General features: G+C 38.5%; 1 protein-coding gene across 33 annotated transcripts in view; it reads left to right on the top strand.

Annotated features, from left to right (window-relative positions):
* GTF2I (general transcription factor IIi) overlaps positions 1-19,216 on the top strand; it is an 83,741-nt gene that overhangs the window by 44,680 nt on the left and 19,845 nt on the right. For 13 of the 33 annotated variants that reach the window (XM_074264016.1, XM_074264024.1, XM_074264023.1 and 10 more), the window contains exons 10-15: positions 1,038-1,097; positions 3,064-3,120; positions 5,066-5,128; positions 15,230-15,328; positions 16,937-17,002; positions 18,154-18,337. In XM_074264016.1, the coding sequence (XP_074120117.1) occupies positions 1,038-1,097; positions 3,064-3,120; positions 5,066-5,128; positions 15,230-15,328; positions 16,937-17,002; positions 18,154-18,337 (529 nt within the window). Of the gene's footprint in view, positions 1-1,037; positions 1,098-3,063; positions 3,126-5,065; positions 5,129-15,229; positions 15,329-16,936; positions 17,003-18,153; positions 18,338-19,216 lie in introns of those variants that run through there. The other 20 variants (XM_074264035.1, XM_074264033.1, XM_074264032.1 and 17 more) reach the window with 7 other exon arrangements.

Here is a 19,216-nt window from a genome sequence, read left to right as displayed (position 1 = left end):
AAACCTTTGGTCAAGTTCTGTGACCACCACTAATTGAAGGACCATGACCGAGCCATTTAACCTTGCATGAAGTTATAGAGTTGTTGCTGGAAAGGGGTTCCATCATGGCAATTCTCCACACTCTTAACTTAACATTCTACCTGTCCCCTAATTAAAAAGTAAAAACAAAAAAACAGTGCCTTTTAAAAGCCAGGCTTTTTAGTTTATTATAACTTTTAATATTTTATTTTTTGCTGAGGCACAATTGGGGTTAAGTGACTTGCCCAGGGTCACACAGCTAGGAAGAGGCCAGATTTGACAGGTCCTCCTGACTTCAGGGCTGCTGCTCTATCCACTACACCAACTAGCTGCCCCTTATTATAACTTTTGTAGGTGCTTTAAACAAATGGAATGCTAAGAATTTTATATATTTTGTGAAGGGTCCTTTAAATTTAAAAGGTATTTTCTGAGAAGGTGGCACTTGAAAGGAAATTGGTCCATTGTGTTACAAAAAAGGTGTAGTTTTTAGAAAAGGAAACTTTATTATTATAAATTATTATTATTTTTGGTTTGACATGTTTTGATTCACTTGGGATTTTTCACTGAACATTATCAACATTTAAATCTGCTTAGGGCTGGAATGATGGAATAAATCAGTGTTGTGTTTGACTTACTGCTTCCTATTACCTGCATGAGAAAAAAAATGTTTTGCTTTAATCAACTTGGGCCTTATTTAAACTAACTCTATCTAGTTGAATCCTTTTATGTATCATTTCCATTCACACCATATGTCTCCTTGTCATTCATTGTCACAATGTGTGGACTTAGAAATTGTCTTAACTGTTTCTGTGAATGAATTTGGCTGAATGTACTTGTTCCATTAATATAACTCAATGGACTGACATCATTCATGCATCCATTTATTTTTCTTTTGTTTTGCCTTTTATCTTCATGAGAAGGCTATTGTGTCACATAAAAAATATGCATTTGTTGACTTACATGATCCAGAAGAGACTTTTTGGGATTACACTTTAAGTTATTATCTTTGTATTCCAAAGCAGGCCCTTCTGAAACTGGTGGTGTTGATGAAAAACTCCCCCTTTCGAAGCCTTTTCAAGGTATATATTTTTCTCTTCTGTTTCTCAGAGAGAACAGTGTTAATATTTAATGTTCAATTTCTACATTGCATAAACTGTGCTATAATATTACCATTTGAATTTTTACAACTTCTTAAATTGAAAAAGAAAAATTGAACTTATGTTGATCTCTCTTAACTCTATTGATAGAGCTTATTTATCTTAGAGAAAGCATCTTAGAACTTTTTGCAGGCATATAGAAATAAACTTGAATGGGACCAGTACATTTTCAACATATTATCCTAATTTTTCATAGGGTAAAACCTCATGAGTCTTTTCCAGAAATAAAGGGCCACACTTTTTGAATGTACATATCTGTATCTTATATTCTACATTGGTGTGGATGGAACTCTGGTACTTGTATTGTTAGAAGTGTCAATATTAATATTATAATGTTTAAAATCAGCTAGAAATCATTATCTTTTGTTTCCATATAATCAGATATTTTGTCATTTTCAAGTGTTTGATTTTTGACTTATAGGAGAGCCCTGTTTTCACAGTAGTCAAGATTAGACTTTTGTTTCCTGATTTATTTCCTCACAATAATTCTGTGAGGGTAAGCAAGGACAGAGTTGACATGTGATTTTTTTTTTTTCTCCTTTCCCTTTATAAAGCCCATTCTGCTGTTCTTAACTTCATTATTAGTTACTATCCCCGTCCCAAAAAACTTAGTATTTCACAAGTTAACTTGTCAGATTTCAAATAAACTTGAATCTAGTGGATATATATATTTCCTATCTCTCCCCTGTGCATCGGGAGTTGGAAAGAGCTAATACATGTTTGGGGAGTTAGCATTGAAATCACTTGTGGATCAATGAGATATGAAGAAATGAACAGATGCGGAGCATGATGTTAGAGGGATAATTGCAAGTGTTCTAAGATACCAGAGGAGAAGTAGACTGGACTTTCCCAATTTATATACATAGCCACAGATAAGAGATGTACACATAAGTATGTGTATGTATACATATTCCCACCTATCTAACGAACATATGTACACAGTCCATGTAGAAGCGTGTCTGACTAGGGCTATAGCTCTGAGAATGAAGCAAGAGCAGAAAGCAGAGGTGAGGGCGTTGGACTAAGTGACCCGGGCCCATGTGATGCCTTTTTGGGCAAACGTGACTGATGGTTCTGCACAGCCAAGGGGATAGACCAAGATGGTGACTCAAAGGGTTTTTCCTTATATTTATTCACTCCTTCTTTGATTTCCCCTGTTGGATCACTGAGATCATTTGTTCCTGATGGCAAGAGTCCTGATTTCAGCCTTGAACAAGACATTGCTTTCATTTCTGTGATTTACACTTAAGGTACATGAGGGTTCTGTGTATATTTGTTCAGACCATGTCACTGATGAAAGTGTTGGGTAGCGATTGCAATGGGTAGCAGTGTCCTCTGTGACCTTGAGAGTAAGAATATACCAGGCAAGGTTTGCACCTCTAAAGGAAAACAAGGCACCCCTAAACTTTACCATCTGGGATTCACTCTGAGCAAAGGAAGAAGATGTTTGTTTTTCTTCTTTTTTGACAGATGATGAATATTTGTGTCTTAGGAATATAAATGTGATAGTTTTAAAGTATAACATTGATTTGTAATTAATTGGCCATAGTTTTAATTATCATCAAAAAGTAAAATAGTTTGTCTTTAGAACTCACAAACCAGAAGCAATTTTTTCCCTATTTGGGGTGGGGAGGGGTAGAGAATGAGTGATCAAAAAAAAAAATTTAATTAAATTTTTTCACAATAGCAATAAAAAAAGGAAAATTTAATTTTGAAACACAAACCAGATGATACTTGTTCCACATGTAAGTTGCATGCAGGTTCTGAGTCATTTGCATTGCAATTATAACTGCATTTTTTAGGGTATGAAGTGGTTTTTTTTTTTTTTTTGGTTTTTTATTTTTTTTTTTTAAATCCCTTTATTATAGAGTGTTTACTTTCATTTTAGGAAGCCATCACTCTTCGGAGGGCAATGAAGGAACAGAGATGGAATTACCAGTGGAAGGTTAGAAAAATGAGAAGCTTTTTTTAAAAATTGTGGTTTTTTTTTTTTTTTTTTTGCCTGATGATTTGCCTGAGACTTCCTTGCCTTCAGATGTCAGAGATTTGACTCTAAAGGTAGTTTTCCAGCCTGACTGCTCAGCAGCAGGCTGAGCTCTAGTTCTAGCATCTCTGGTGACTGTGGTACAGGTCACATAACTAATCTGTCAATATTCTGATCTTAAATGGGGACAGAATATAGGACCACTTAAGCAAGTTGGGAATGAAAAGCTTAATGAATGGTAAGTAGAAATTTGTTGATGATTCTAATGTTTCTGTTGTTGTCCCTACTCACCTACCTCATCTTCCAGTTATAATGGGACATACCAAAACCAGAACTGTTTATCTGCTAGGCTTGGATTTAAAAATTCTTGGGAAAAAGACAGTTTAAATGAAAGAACCCTTTCCCCCATATTTCAGCCTTTTGCATCATGTTTAGATCTTCCTGTAATCGTAGAATGATTTCTGAGTGTAAATGACAAAATGATTAAAGGAGATTTCCCAACCTTTAAGAACATATCATAGAGACATCAAAGTTCTCTGTTAGATAAATAATTGAGAAGTCTGCCACTTTGAGAACAGTTCAATTATTCACTTTTTGCTCTTGGCCCTCTAGTTAGTTTGATTTCTTGAGCTTACAACTTAGGGATGAGCCTTTTCCAAAGCTGCTGATAGTCTCACGTTATGTTTTAATTTTTTGGTTGAGAGAGTTTCTTCTTGGACATCTGTGGGTCCTCTCCCTCCCAGAGGCGGCGTCCAGGCCCATTCTCAGCTGCTGGCAGATGTCTCCGACTCACTGGAATTTTTCTTAAGCATTTTCTCACCAGAAAACCGGGGCCTGTGGGGTCACTCATTTTTGGACAAAGAGGCCAGTTTTGCTCTGACATCCTCACCTTTTTTGTTTCCTTGTTTTTTCTTTTCTCTTTCTTCCAACACTCCTCAACCCTCTGGGGGAAAGTGCCCAACTCCTTGGCAGGGGGAATCCACTTGGAAGAGGCGCCTTCTTCAAGTGGTAGTTTGAGGCTCTTCCTGTTGACGTGCTTTCATGTTAACGAGAAGGACATGGCCAAGCGAGGTCATGGGAGGGGAAGTTAAGTTCCTAAATGTATGAAAGTATCTAGACTTTGACCCTGAGGGAAACCTCTCCAGCATAGACCCAGAGGGGGAAACATACAGGTCAGATACCATTATAATCAACTTAAAGTGGGGGACCGAAGTTATTTCATTGTGTTGGAATGTTGTCATTCACTGTCATTTATAGGCTTTCTGGAAAGGTTGTCTCTCATTATGCCTAGGCAGGATTTCATTATAATGGAATTTGACTTGTATTTAGTTCTATTCGGAGGAGTAGTTGTAGACATCTGAATTTAACTAGTCATGCTCTGGAATATCCACAGGGTCCTTAAACATTTTTTATTTTACTGTCATTTATTTAAGCCTTTTTTTCCCCCCTAGAAGCACTACATGTATTTGTCATAATTCTTCTTTCTTCACATTATAATGTGTTGTCATAAAAAAATTGTTGAATAACATTAAATCACTCTTATTTTATGAAAGAAAGTCACAAGGTAGAAAGATTGTTTTTATAGCCCTAGTATTCATGTGGTGACAATGGAGAAATACTTATGATTATATCCTTCCTATTAAACCAATAATAAAAATTTGCTGACTTAATGAAGGCATCTCTTCATTTATTAGAATCTGAAAATCTCTGCTTCCCGTCTTCCCCCCATTATACCCCTTCAAAGGCTCATGAACAAATCTTTTTGTTTAGCTTTATGAGTAGTGTGCACAAAATACATGAAAATGTCAGGAAAGGCTGCTGTTTGAATTATCAAGTCTGGAAAATGTTGGGAAATGTGGAGAATGCTTAATAATGAATGTCATTTTAGAATTTTATTTTTTTCAAGATTCTACCCAGCATGCCCCTTCAGAAACAAGTGAGGACCCTGAAGTTGAGGTGACTATTGAAGGTTAGTTGTCTAAAAGCCTTAATTCAACAATTTGACTCTAGCCATAGAAGACCTGTCACGTTCACATTGTGAAATTTGCATCTCATTCTTTTTAGAGGATGTTTGGAAAAAATTAACTCTGTAAGTGTGTATGTGTGATTAAGCACAGGCTGCCATAAGTGCACTCCGATGCTGTGGGATTTTCATATCTATGCCATGCAAATTGGCATTGGCCCACAGGTTGGACCTAAAAGAAACCATCCCTTGAACAAGGCAAAATCCTAACCACAACCCAAAACATGACTAGGTTATACTTCACCGAATCATTCCATCTCTTAATGTAGAGTAAAAAAGGGGGAAATCAGAAATCTTTTTCTAAGAAGAAATTCTGCTTGTTCATTAAGTGATTGCATGCAACCTTTGCAAATACTGCAGCAGACGCCAAATCTCTATGGATTTTCTCGAAATTTTCTTGCCCCCTCAAGTATTTTTAAATTAGCGAGGAGAGAGATATATGTGTATATCTCTTTGAAACTCCATTTTGTAATATTTTCCTTAGTCTCCTTCACAAGATGAGCCCCCATGTTTGTTCTTTTAAAGCTGTAGCTCAGAGAACTTTTCAAAAACCTTACTGTACCCTTTAAAAGATTTGTGATTTAAAAAAAAAAAAATTAGTCACTTTGAGTGCATCATTTTCTGGCACAGATGATTATCTTTGTATAATTTGGTAAATGGTCTCTAAGGGTTCCTGGAGCCAAATTGACGGAGGTTGAGGCTATGACAACAGTTGTGCTGTTCCCATGGCTGGGCTTGTGCATGCACATGCGCTTTGATGACTGGGCAGAGAGAGCCTTTTGAGGTCTTGTGCCCAACTCGGGGGCCTGCAGAGACCCAGCGTGGTCTTTGTGTTCTCAGCGGAGGAGGCTCGGCATTCCAGAAGGATAGACTCGGATGGCAGGGGCTTGCCCTTAGACCAGGCTCCAGTGCATGAGTTTGAAGTGACCAGTGAGCCGCTTTATGTCTCCAAATGACATTGTCTCCCTCGATGTCTCCTTTTCTCCCCTAACACCCACTGTTCCTGGTCTCAGAATTCCCTGTTCAACTTTGTGTTCTGCATGCTTCTAACAATCTATGAAACTGCACTTGATCTAGACAGATTCAAGGAGAGCAGTCTGAATGAAAGTTTTAGCCAGCCATCATTAAAAACAGTCTTATTACTTGGGAACTTATCTAGATGGGGGTCTCTGCTTTAACAGTTAAGGAAAATGTATAATTAACAGATTATATTATCAGAGAACCTTAGATATATTCTTTTGTTCTTTGTGGTACAGAATGACAGGCTCTCTTGCCTTTCAAAATGCCCTCCCTGCTCCCCCCTCTCAGGGTCAGCTCCTTGGAGTGAGCTCTGATCCACCTTTTGCCACACCCAAGACTTTAAGTGGAGAAAACAGAGAAAAAGGCCTTCCTTCCTCAGGAGTTCAGTACCCCAAGGGATCTCGGATCCAGCTCTGTAGTCTCCTCCCCACCAGAACCACCCCTCAAAGATTGTTTGTCATTAGCTTTTTGGTTCATAATTAAAAAGACAAATTTTAAGCATTGATAAGCGGTTACTGGCAAATACCTATATTTAAGAGCAAGTTTTAATATTGTTGTTCCTGGGGCAGCTAGGTGGTCCAGTGAATTGAACACTGGTAATTGAAAGGAAATGAGTTCAAATTTAGCCTCAGATACTTAGTAGCGAGTGACCTTAGGCCAGTCTCCCCTGCCCCCAAAAACCCAAAAGGTATTCCTTTTTGTTGAAAAGTCATTCTGGTGTGTTGCCGTGTCCAAAATGTTTTATCACTTGGTGACCAGCCAACTGTAGGGAGCCTCCAGCTAATATTTGGTTTGATCTTGAACAACAAATACCCTTGTTTACTGGACTCCGAAGCTGAAAGTATGTTCCATTACTAGGGAGATCCCTCCAGAACTCTGAAATCAGGGTTTGGGGAAGAGTCAAGGAGAATCCTGAAAAGAGGGGAAGAGAAATCACCTATTATGTAGAACCTGTCCCTGTGGGACAGCAGCTGTGAAAAGGTTATGCCAAAAGGGCCCTGTGGGCGGGCACCAAAGTGGGGAAGACCCAATCCTGTGTACACAAGCTGTGACCATCATCCCAAGTCAACTTAGGGCGTTCCCAGAGTGTGGGCAACAATACCTACAACTCTGGACACTTTCTTACTTGTCATATCAATCTCTTACCCTTTTTCACTCTTCTAAGTGTCAAAAATTTAAAACTGAATCTATTGCCAGCTTTTTAACAGTATTTTATTTTTCCAAATACATGCAAAGATAGTTTTCAGCATTCACCTTTACAAAACCTTGCGTTCCAAAATTTTTCTCCCCCTCTCTCCCCCCCATTCCAAGATAGCAAGCAAACTGATAGAGGTTAAACATGTGTGTTGCTAGTTTTTAAAGATGATAAAGGCACGTCAAAATTGCTCAACTATTCCCAGAAATGGCACATATTTTGATTTACTAGTTTAAACTCCATAACTAACTGATTTAGTGTTTTTAAAAAAGAAAGGACTTAAATCTGAATTACATTCTCTCCTTTTCATTTCTGATTGATCTTTTAAAAAAGGGGGGGGTAAATAATAGAGTGCATTTTAGTTTATTGTTTTAATAATCCGAGGCATCGGTAAGCCTTCTGGATTTAATGGTGGTAAAGGCAAAACTTCATTGACCTAATTCCTTCACTATGTGGAGACTGACCTGAGAGGAGGCAGACATGTCAAGGAGGTTCCTGTCACCTCTTTCAGGGGAAGCTGTGACCTCAGCTTCTTGAAGTAAGAGAACAACTGGCTTTTTGGGATGCCATCCAGTCCACAGAAGCACTGCACACTCTTATTTGGGGGAAGGATGAAGTCCTCCAGAAAGGAATTTCTTGGGCTAACTTAGTCTCTTCAGGGCTTTTAGAACTTGCTGAAACCTTACTTGTGCCTTCTTGTGTGTACAAGTGTTCAGAAGGGAACTAAAGATTCGGCACCAGTTAGCAGCGAGTTCTTAGATTGTGGCAGTGCTATTGTTTCTGTAAGTAACTGGTTGTGTTTTGTTTTGTTTTTTAAACCGATGACTGCCATCTTACTGGGCTATCATGTGTTGTTATACTGATGTTATAAATGCATATATTGATATAAAAGACCTTAAACATGTTTCAATTTGTTCTTATTTCCAAGTTTATATAGAAGACAAAAGCAAAAACTTTTCTGAGTCCCACTCGTATACTTAAAGATTGAAACTGTGTGTGTGGGTGCCCACATATGTGTCTGATCTGTACAATGGAGTCTGACTAATGTCACGAGTTGAGTTTGTTGTCCTATGAGATCAGCTCAGTTTGTGAGCCACCTAGAAGCTGGTTGTCTGTGGATTCCATATGGGGGTGTGCGCACCCAGACGCGCCTTCGTGTTCCACGCCCTGAGGTGACTTCTCAGCTTCTGTGGTCGTTGTTGTCACCTGTAGGTGAGGAGAGCCTGGATCTCACCCCCAGAGGAGCAGCTCCCTAGAAGCCGGTCACAAACTGCCCCTTCTGGCCGTCCTCATCGGGCCTGGCTGGGTCTCTGGTGACAGGCTCTCCATCTCCAGAGGGCTGGCCGCGGGAGCTAGCTGAATCCTGAATTAGCTGGTCTTGAATGGACACGAACACTTACTGAGTCTCATGTCCAGTTAGCACCAGTTTGACCCAAATGACAGCTCAGAATTTCACTGATCTTTAAAAATGGCCTGTTCCAAGGCCCAGCGCCGGCCTTGAGTTGGCGTTGGCCAGCCAAACCTAGTTGCTGACCTAAGCAAAATGGTTCTGGACATTTGCCATCAAATACAGCTGATGTTAGCATGAGACGTTTAGACAACGTCTGCCCCAGCTCTAGACATAGAATATTTGGTTTTTTAAAATCTTAGAATGTTTTAAAGCCTGTTACATTTTAGAAAGAAATCCTAGTCCAGTAGCTTATTAACTTCATAAGTGAATTTCATAAATTTCATTTTAAAAAACTCTTTTGGGAGACTTCACCAATTTTTATTTGGAAACTTCATCAAATGCATTTAATGTTGATGTCAGCAATATACTGTCTTTATGCAAAGCCACTGTCAGTAAAATGTGTCTCTTGATTTATTTTTCCATTAGCGGGGACAGATGTGTGCTGAAGTCTTCACTTGACTCCCTGATGACCTCTGACACCACTCCTGCAATGATTGGTCAGCCTTTCTAGAGTGCATTTGCCTAAAAGAGGGGGAAAAGGGACTGCATTCTTCAGTCACCTTGTCATAAGCATCTCAAAATTGAGTCTGCCAGTTGGTTTTAAGCATGTCAGAGCTGTGCAGTCACTCTGAAGGGCACACTTTCTCAAATTAGCTAGAAAGAAGCCCCTCATTTGGTTAAAACTTGAAGAAGAGGTGTCCTGTCACATTCATTGGAGCTAGTGACAGTTGGGAGTCCATTGTTCCTATTCTGAATAGTGGAAGTGTGGAAAAGGGAATTGAGTTTGGGTGTAGTTTCCATCCGTATTCCTTCAGCTATGGAAGACAGAATAAGCAGACAGGATGCATGTGATAGCATGTTTGCTATATTTATATGGCACCCTCATCCTGAAAGGTTTTTGTGGTAGCTCATAGTTAGGATGGATATATTTTTGTTGCTAGTTGCTGAGAATTCTGTGTTTGTCGTTTCTACAGCTGCTGAACAATCAAGGAAAGACGCAGCCAGTTGATTTTTTTTTTTTTTAAATGAGGATTTCAGACTTTGAGAGCAATTACAGTGGAAAAAAAATCTTCCATTTTTTTGAAAGATGCAGGAAAAAGTATGAATGAACAAGCTAATATTGACTGATTTTGTAATGATTACAATGTCAAGTATGTTTCGCTACCATATGTTACATTTTGCATTTCATTTTAATTATAACTTGATGTTTCTATGTCACACATAGTTTTGAGATGATCTTGAAGAATTTATATGAATAGCATGATGGGAAGGAAAAAAACATCTATTCTACTAATATGAGTGTACTGTGACAAATTTCATTATGGAGAGAAATGGACTCAGGCAGAACAGACATGTTTGGAATCACAGTCTAGATTCTTTCCTGACTGTGATCCAATTATAGATTTTATTGGAGTAATCTTGAAATGAGGAAAGTTGTTTCTTGGGATAACTTTATTTCTATCCCTCCACTCACTTTTTCTACTTTTTTTAAAGGAAGGTAATTGGAACTAAAGCTGTTTATTAGTAAGTGTCAGTGGAGACTCTTCTGTATGAGCCGTTGGCCTACCTCGTTCCTGGTAGCTCTGTGCCTCTGTCTGAAATTATAAAGTAAACTCAGTGACATTTAAAATCAGCCATCACTCATCAGAAAGTTTTTTTTCCCCTTTATATTTGGTGAAATCAAATTGGATAAAAAATCTGGAGATTCATTCAGGTTAATTCCCAGGTCCCTCATGTGATTACAGTTGCGGCTGCAGCCCTATTTTTGGTTGGCCTCAAGTATGATGCTCTCTATAATGGGTTTCTTTCACTCCCATCTCCAAATTTCTATGACATTATGAAGGGTTTTCTAGGAAACAAGCTGAGAAAATAAGATTTAAGAAACATTTTACCTCAGAATGATGTTATCAGTTTTTGAGGGGCCTGAGAATGTGAAGATGTTCTTTTGACTATTTACAAAAAATGAGGGGGCAGCTAGGTGGCGCAGTGGATAGATCACCGGCCCTGAAATCAGGAGGACTCGAGTTCAAATCTGGTCTCAGACACTTAACACTTCCTAGCTGTGTGACCCTGGGCAAGTCATTTAACCCCAGCCTCAAAAAAAAAAAAAAAAAAAAAAAAAAGAGTAGTAAATTTAAGTTAAAAGTATGCTAAAAATCTGTTTAGAACAACTAGAAGAGTCTGTTTTAATTTGTCTCTTCACATTCTTTGTCAGGCCTTTGAACTGTGAATATGGATAAATGTAACAAAATGCATGGCTGAAAACTTGGAGTTTGAAGCATAGTTTCATTTTGTTGGTGTCCCTTACCTTTTTGGAAGTAAAAAATTCATTCTGAGGAACACTTTATAGTGACCGAACTCATGGTTTTCATTACTCGAGAGTTAAAGATAGTATATTTTTGGCTTATAGGAATTTGTGGCAATCTGCAACTTTTTTTTCTCATTTCAAAATATTCTGTTCCCAAGAGATATAGCACAGATGTCATTAAAAACAAAAACCCCAAAAAACACCTGAATCTGATTGCAGCAAAGGTCAGGCAGGCCTTTGGAATATTATTAGAAAGCTTGTACAAGAGAGAAATCAGCAGCTTCTTTCTGAAAGGGTTATGAAATTATCTAAGTCCCCTATGTGGTGAGAGCGGACCCTCTTGTTAACCTCTTATTCCTGAACAATTCCCGCTTTGACATGCTGAAGTGCATTCTAAGGGGAAAGTTGGGATTGTGCCTACTACCAAATCAAGGGAATTGTGGCCTTTTACATTTTAATATAGACAGCTCACTTTGGACTAATGCTTACATCCAGCTCAGGTGATGACTCAATTGCTCTTTGATTGGAGCAATAGTATTTAGTGAACCGAGAGCTGTCCAGAGTCAAGCAGGCCTGGCCTCAGTGCCCATCTTTGACCTTGGACCAGGGGCCAGTCATTTCTCCTCTCTCTGTGATCCTTCCCCCAGCTGTCCAAGAAGATAATTATAGATGAATTGACTATCTATATAGAAGTCATATAATCAACATTAAGCAACTGTTGTTTACCTGGCCTTGTTCTAAACACTTTAGAAATACAAAGAAAGGTAAAAACCAGTTCTTCTCTCCAGGAGCTCCCAGTCTAATGGGAGAGATGCCATGGCAACAACTGTGTGTACAAAGAAGACATAAGCTAAGAAATTGGAAAAAAATCAACTGAGGAAAGGAATTAGCCTTCAGGAAATTGGGGGATGCCTTGATTTTTATGGAGTCTTAAAAGTAACTAGAGAGACCAGGAGAAAGAGAGGAGGGGGCAGAAGATTCCAAGTACAGCAGAAAATGCTTTAAACACCCAATAGAGGATTTTTAGATTTGCTCTTGGAAGCAAATAGTAAGCTGCTGAAGTTTATTGAAAGGGGAATGGGAGAGGATGTGGGATCAGAAGTGCTTTAGATCACTTTCCTGAGGGATGGAGCTTGGATTGGGCGTGGAAAGACTGGATGCAGGGGTTTCATTTCTTGCTAGTACTACAGTCCAGGCTGAGGTGGTGAAGACCTGTCCAGGCTGGCAGCAATGTCAGAAGATGGACAGATGTAAGTGAGAGATGTAGAGTCTTGACAACAGATTGAGCGGTCTGGGGAAGTGAGAGAATGATGGTGAGGTTGTGAGTTTGGGTAATTGGGAAGGATGATGATGCTCCATCATCGTGGGGGAAAGATTTGGACTTGTTGAGTTAAAGATGTTTCTAGGATTTGTAGTTCGATGGGCATTTGGAGATGTGTAACTGGGAAAGAGGTTAGGGTTGGAAAAGTAGATTGAGAATCATCAGCACAGAGGTGACAATTAAATCCATGGAGTTGATTTGAAATCACCCAGAAAAACAGTAGAACGGGAGAAGAGAGACCAGAGCTTTTGGGGAACTCCCAGATTTAGTGGGTAGAACATGTCTCCTAGCCCTGAACACCCCAAATGTCATTTGGCATTTGGTTATCGCATTCCTTTAGACCTTCTTCCCATTATAGCATATGTGAACTTTGGGTCTCTTGTCCTTTTCCAAGAAAATGTCTGTTACTCTTATACAATCTTGTCTGAGGTCATCCTTGAATGTTTGTTTTCGATACAATCTGTCTGCTTTAGCTCATATTCCTCCCGAGGGTATTTTAAATGAGATAAAGTATGTCACTGCGGGGTAGACTTGGGGACAGCTCTAAGTAGAAGGGATGGTTGTTCTCATGGCCTGCTTTTTCTCTGGCCTTACTCAGTGGCCAGTAAACAGTGTGCTTTTCAGAGAAATTGAAAGGAAACCCCTCCAAGTTCTTCCTCTGCTCTTTCTCCACAGAGCAATTTCTTGACCTCAAATTGGGGCAAATTTAAACCCGAATGGAGAGTTCTGTGGTGATCTTGGGCTGTTCTGCCACTGTTTCATTGTCCTCCTGTCTTTTGTGTTAAGAGTCCACCATTTTTGGAGTTCTAAACTCTCTATAAGCCATTTTATGTCTTTTAGTTCCCTCCAGGCTCATTCCCTATCAAGTTACTTTAGATTTATAAAAATTTAAATTGTTACCATTAAATTATAAAAAAAAAAAATTTAAGACAATTTAGAAATGAGAGGAATTTTAGATTAGATGAAGACCCTTTTAAATGTTGAGCTGAATTATGATTTTAAAATTTGTCTCATTGATTTTTAAGAAATATCTGGCTAATTTATGATTCCTGTGAACTTTTCTTTTACCCACCAAACTGGGAATTTACAAAAAATTCTTTTGTTCATCTGAGATTGCTGAGGGGCCAGGGAGTAGGGTGGAATGTGTGTAATCCCTTCCTGTGGGAGTGTGGTAGTTGCCTGGGGAGGAGGAAGTTACTGAATTGGGGAGGCTGAGGGAAGCCAAGCCTGAGGAAGAAAGAACTGTGAGGGATGGGGTAGGGGAGCAATCCTGCCCCCGGGTCACAGGTGACCTAGCCTGGATAGCTGTACTAACTATCAAATGGCCATCATTTCCTTTGGGAAGTTACTACTTAGAAACTCTTGTTTTGATGTTGGAGGTCACCTTTTATTTAATCTTTCAAATTGGAAACTTTTATTGAGCAAGAAACCTGAAGGAGAAAGGACTTGGTGAGGCCTGCCTTCCGGCAGCCAGTTGGATGGTTGTTGAGATCCTGAGATTAGATTTATTTTATTTGGGCCCCAGGGGGCAGGAGTTGGAAGTTGGTGGGTCTGTTTAGGCTTAATATAGGAGAAAGAGCTCTCCAAAAAATGAATATACTACCTTTAGAGATATGGAGAGCTTTCCCCATCTCTGAAGGTCCCACTCGGAGGCTTCTTAATTTGTTTGTGGAGGATATTTTTGTCCTGGTACTGGTGAAGCAAAGTTACCCAGAATGCCTTTCTGCTTCTTTTACATTTATTCTGTTTAGACCATATTCATCACTTCCTTGGTCAATTAAATACCACTGTAGTCTAGTTAACAGATTGGTTCTATTGGTCTGCAAAAGTTAAAATTTGGTTTTGTAGTTACGTTTTATGTACAAGCCCGTAGAACTGTTGTCAATCACTTTATATACCTGCTGTGGTCAAGTATTTCAATTCCATTTGGTATAAAGCTGGGTGGGTTCTCATGAGGACTTGGTCTTTCCCCAACCCCAACCACAAAAGGGAACCTTTTTGAAGTAAACTTGGGAATCATAGACCTGACAGTGCAAAGGGATCCCTGAGGCCTGGATGAGGAACTGTGCCAGGGGTTCATAAAATTGTGAACCCCATCTCAGTAGGACAGGAACTAGAGCTTTCTAAAGGACAAGGGCTTAGCTCCAGCTAGTTAAACATTGAAGTAGAGCATTCGTTGGCATGGTAGGAAAACATTTGTGGTTTTTAAAATGAGAAAAAAGTGATGGTGAAATAGTAAAATAATTGCTGGTATTCACTAGATAACATTACTGTTAAAGTTACTCTACTCTGCAAAAGTTATGAAATCGGTCATTCTCCCAGAAGGTTTCTTTTATGGTCTGCCTCTTCAGAAAACAGTAACTGTCCAGTAACTAATAATAATTAGTACATCAGAGCTCCATTTGATGACTAAAAGATATTGATGTTAGCTTTAGTTGCTCGTCATTGTCATCCCGTGTTTTTGTTACCCTGTTTTGGGCCCGCTGTTAGGAAACTAGATTTAACCATGTGCGACTATTTTGAACGTTCATAATCTCGATGCAGGAGAATTGGAGACTTGGGGGGGGTGCTTTTAAAAATTCCTATGAAATATAAAAAATAAAAATGCAATTAAAAGTGCATTGTAACACCTTCAAAAGTAGCATGTTTTCTCATGGATTGATAGTTTTTAAAGGGTGGACCCCTTTTTATTATCCTTGGATTTCTAAATTTTTGGACACTTCTAGCAATGACTATTCCCTTTTCCTTTTAAGATGATGACTATTCACCACCTAGTAAGAAACCAAAGAACACTGAGCCAGTCAATGAGGCGGCCAATGCTGGAAAAAGAAAAGTGAGGGAATTCAATTTCGGTAAGTTTTACGTTAAAACTATGATGTGGTTTTACCTTTTAATTTCTTGGGCTGTGGGGAAAAAAGTGAATTTAATACATATAGAATTCTCTGAATCACCCACTCAAAAAAAATTATTGCTACAGAGTAATCTTTGGGATTCCTTCCCAGTAGAGGCAGGAGAAGGTCTCCATGTGCTGGAGCACACTTTTTGAAAACAAAAGCTTTGTAAGCATTTGGGGACTTCCAAAGGGCAGTTGCCAAGCTCAGTAAAAATTAGGTCTTGAAAATCTAAGGTAGAAATGAATGTAGACATTGCACATCTGACCTTGGGAGAGGGATTGAAGGCCGAGGAGCCTCTTGCTCTTGGTCAGTGTCAGAGCTGGCCCTTTCCCTTGGAGCCTTGAGGAGGCCATTGTGAAGAAGCTTGAAAGGCCTGTTGCACCTTCTCCTTTTGGATGAGACCCCACTCCTTTAATGTGGCCTGGAGCTGTAGTGATTTATGGGAATGGTTTGGCTTTTGTCCTGTTCCATTTGAATGATAATCTTTGGACAATTTGCCTTATTAGGCATACATAGCCCCAAAGTAGTAACTGCCTTTGCATAAATCTTTGTAGTGAAATATGTTTTAAGAAAAGATTCTCCAAGCAATGTTGAAAATTCAGTATTCTTCTTGGCCTAAATCTGCTCTTCTTAAAGAGTATATTTTACATGTAAATTATAAGAGTTTTTCTGGTTACTTCTTTACCAGTCTTTATTAGGATTACTGCTCTAGAGCTTAAATTTAGTAGTGGAAGAAAAGACAGCATTATGGAGTTGTAAAAATACAGCCATTCTCAAGTCTGTGGTTTCTCCCAGTTAGCATCAACTGGTGAATTTATATATTTTGCATTGTAAGGCCCATAAGGGTGGCCAAAAAAAAAAAACGTCATGGCTCCTTCTGGGTATATTACATGCAGCTAACTCTTTGAAGTTACTGTTCTAAATGAAGTCAATTGTCCCATTCAACTTAAAAACAATTTCTGCTTTTTGTGTCTCTAATTTTTAAATAACAAATGCTTTGCTTCTTGGTAAATAGCATTCCTGTTAAAGCGACTGAAGGAAAAGCATTCATGTACTTAGCATAGCATGTTTTTGTATTTTAAAAAAATATCTTGGCATTTTCACAAGTTTAGGAAGAATATTTTAAATATTTCCTCTTACTGGAAATTGTTATGTATTGGCCAAGTAGGCCATACCATCTTTTTATTTTTAAGTACATTAACACAGGAAGAAAACACATGGTTTAATTACAAAGAAAACTGGTCTGGGAGTTAGAAAATGGAATCTAATTCTAATTGCCACATGAAAATGGACATTTGAAACATTGTACAAATGCCATAGTCCTTTCTGTGTGCATTTTTCACTTACAGAAAAGTAGGAGAAGCCATGCGAAAATGCTGTAGAAATCTGTAGGCTGAGGAGGTGTCATTTTAATCATATATTCATGGTGTTGAATGATTTCTTCAGCATAAGCACACAGGCTCTCCTTCTATCTGAGGGAGATGAGATGGCATCTTAGCCTCCTAGACTTGGTCAGGTCAGGTGTTCATTCTCTCTTGTTCTGATGGAGCATTTCTCTATTTTCAGAGAAATGGAATGCTCGAATTACTGATCTACGAAAACAGGTTGAAGAATTGTTTGAAAGAAAATATGGTAAGTTGAAGTCAGAGCTTCTTAAACTGCTGTCACTTAACAGAATCTTGAAATTAAGGTTCAATTGTCAGTAAATGTTGCTTTGTAGACCTATTTCATAAACCTGTATTCCTGGGGTCGTGTAAAAAGAGGTCATGAGTGGGAAAAGTTTAAGAAGGCCTGGCCTGAGCCACCCAGACTTATTTTTATGTAGGCTCTGTAATTTGTCTGGCAGCCTTGGGCCATTGCTTTTTACTTTGTGCTGGGACTACCCTCACTCAGGGCTGAAAACTGGGAGTTAGGATGGGTCTTTATTACAGTGGAGTCACTGACAAATGGGCTGCTTCCCATGTTAGCTACAAGACTGGTGAAGATGAGGAAAGCTCATAGGAGAGAGTCTTTGAAGGAACAAGGGATACAAACATCTTAACTGGCTTTATTATGCCAGAAAGAGCAATCCAGGTCTTCTTCACATCTAAGAAACAGTTGATCTGCAACAAAGAATTTTGCTATCTTCCTCAGTTAGTGGTTTCCACAGCCAGTCTTCTTTATTTTAGCATTTTCTAATCAGAGAAATGTTTCTTTTGCATTTGACATGTTGACAATAAACATTATCTAAAAGTAAAATACCATAAATTAATTTCAGCTTGAAAATCTGCTTACTATATTTGCATAACCAGGTATATTTCCTTTTAGAGGATACCCAGGCCTCATAATAAAATGGAATCTGTTAGTACTTGAATGTCCGAAATGAAATTCTGAATTAATGAACAGCTAAATCATTTCTTCAACAATACTCCCAATCTTTGTTTTTCCCAGTTGTTTACAGGATTTTGGCTATTGCTTTTGTCCCACTAAGAAAAAAATAAGGAAAAATCTAAAAACTAAAATGAATGTTTATATTTACATATTGGTGTTTTAAATATATTAGTAAACATACCATTTACTTGGTGCTTTATTTTCAGCAGAAAACTTTAACTTTATCTGCCTAACTGCAGAACACCAGTTATTTTTGCATAAAGGCCACTAAAACTGATTATTTGGCATTGAATAGGCTCAGCTTCTCTATTTTATCCCAACAGTGATTTTCAAAAGGCTTATGTCTTCCTTCTTAATGATCTTAGACAGTTGTGTATTTATACCTTCTGACCCGAATCTCTTTTTTCCTAAAGCTCAAGCTATAAAAGCCAAAGGCCCGGTGGCCATCCCTTACCCCCTCTTCCAGTCCCATGTTGAGGACTTGTATGTGGAAGGCCTGCCTGAAGGGATTCCTTTTCGAAGACCATCTACTTATGGAATCCCTCGTCTGGAGAGGATATTGCTTGCAAAAGAAAGGATTCGTTTTGTGATTAAGAAGTAAGGATTGTCTGGAATTATATATTTCTTTTTAATCAGTAACATACATTTTATAGTTGACTATTGAAATCATTGCTGAACAAATTAAATCTGTATTTTAGAGGGGCCTGCGTTCAAATCCCAGCCCTTTTGCCTATTAAGAGCTTTCTCCTCAGTTTATCAGCAAAATAGGGATTAAACTATTTATACACTTCACATCATTGAGTCATCTCTCAAACCTGATGGTAATGTATATAAAGGGCTTTTCTTAGTCAAGCTCTTATACAGAGGAATCCAGTCCTTGCTTAGATGTTCCTTGGGACAAAGATGGATCTGTGTGTTTTTTTTTGCCTAAAAGGCTGATTTTGTGTGTTAATGATGGGGACATAGCGCTTGTCTGCTCCATTTTTTTTTTTTCCTTAAACCATTTTGAACCTCATCAGTTCCTATTAGTATTTCATGTTTTATTCTTCATTATCTTTAAGGTTTGTCCAGATATTTTACTTACCTGTGATGCTTAAGGGTGATCTCTAATGGAAATGATTAAAGCTCTGATAGAATTTTCTTTTTTTATTTATATATATATTGTTTAATAATAGCCTTTTATTTTCAAAAAACATGTAAAGATAGTGTTCAACATTCATCCTTGTAAAACCTTGGGTTCCAAATTTTTTCCTTCCCCCAATGGCAAGTAATCCAATATAGGTTAAAGATCAGTTTTTCTATATATATTTCCGCATTTATCATGCTGCACAAGAAAAACCAGATCTGAAGGGAGGAAAGCAAGCAAACAACAATGAAAAAGGTGGAAAATACTATGCTTTGATCTACATTCAGTCCCCACGGTCCTCTTTCTGGATGGAGACTGCTCTCTCCATTACACCACCATTGGAATTGGCC

The sequence above is a fragment of the Sminthopsis crassicaudata genome, chromosome 4 (assembly GCF_048593235.1).
Source record: "Sminthopsis crassicaudata isolate SCR6 chromosome 4, ASM4859323v1, whole genome shotgun sequence".
Classification (NCBI taxonomy): domain Eukaryota; kingdom Metazoa; phylum Chordata; class Mammalia; order Dasyuromorphia; family Dasyuridae; genus Sminthopsis; species Sminthopsis crassicaudata.
This window is presented reverse-complemented; position numbering and strand designations above follow the sequence as displayed.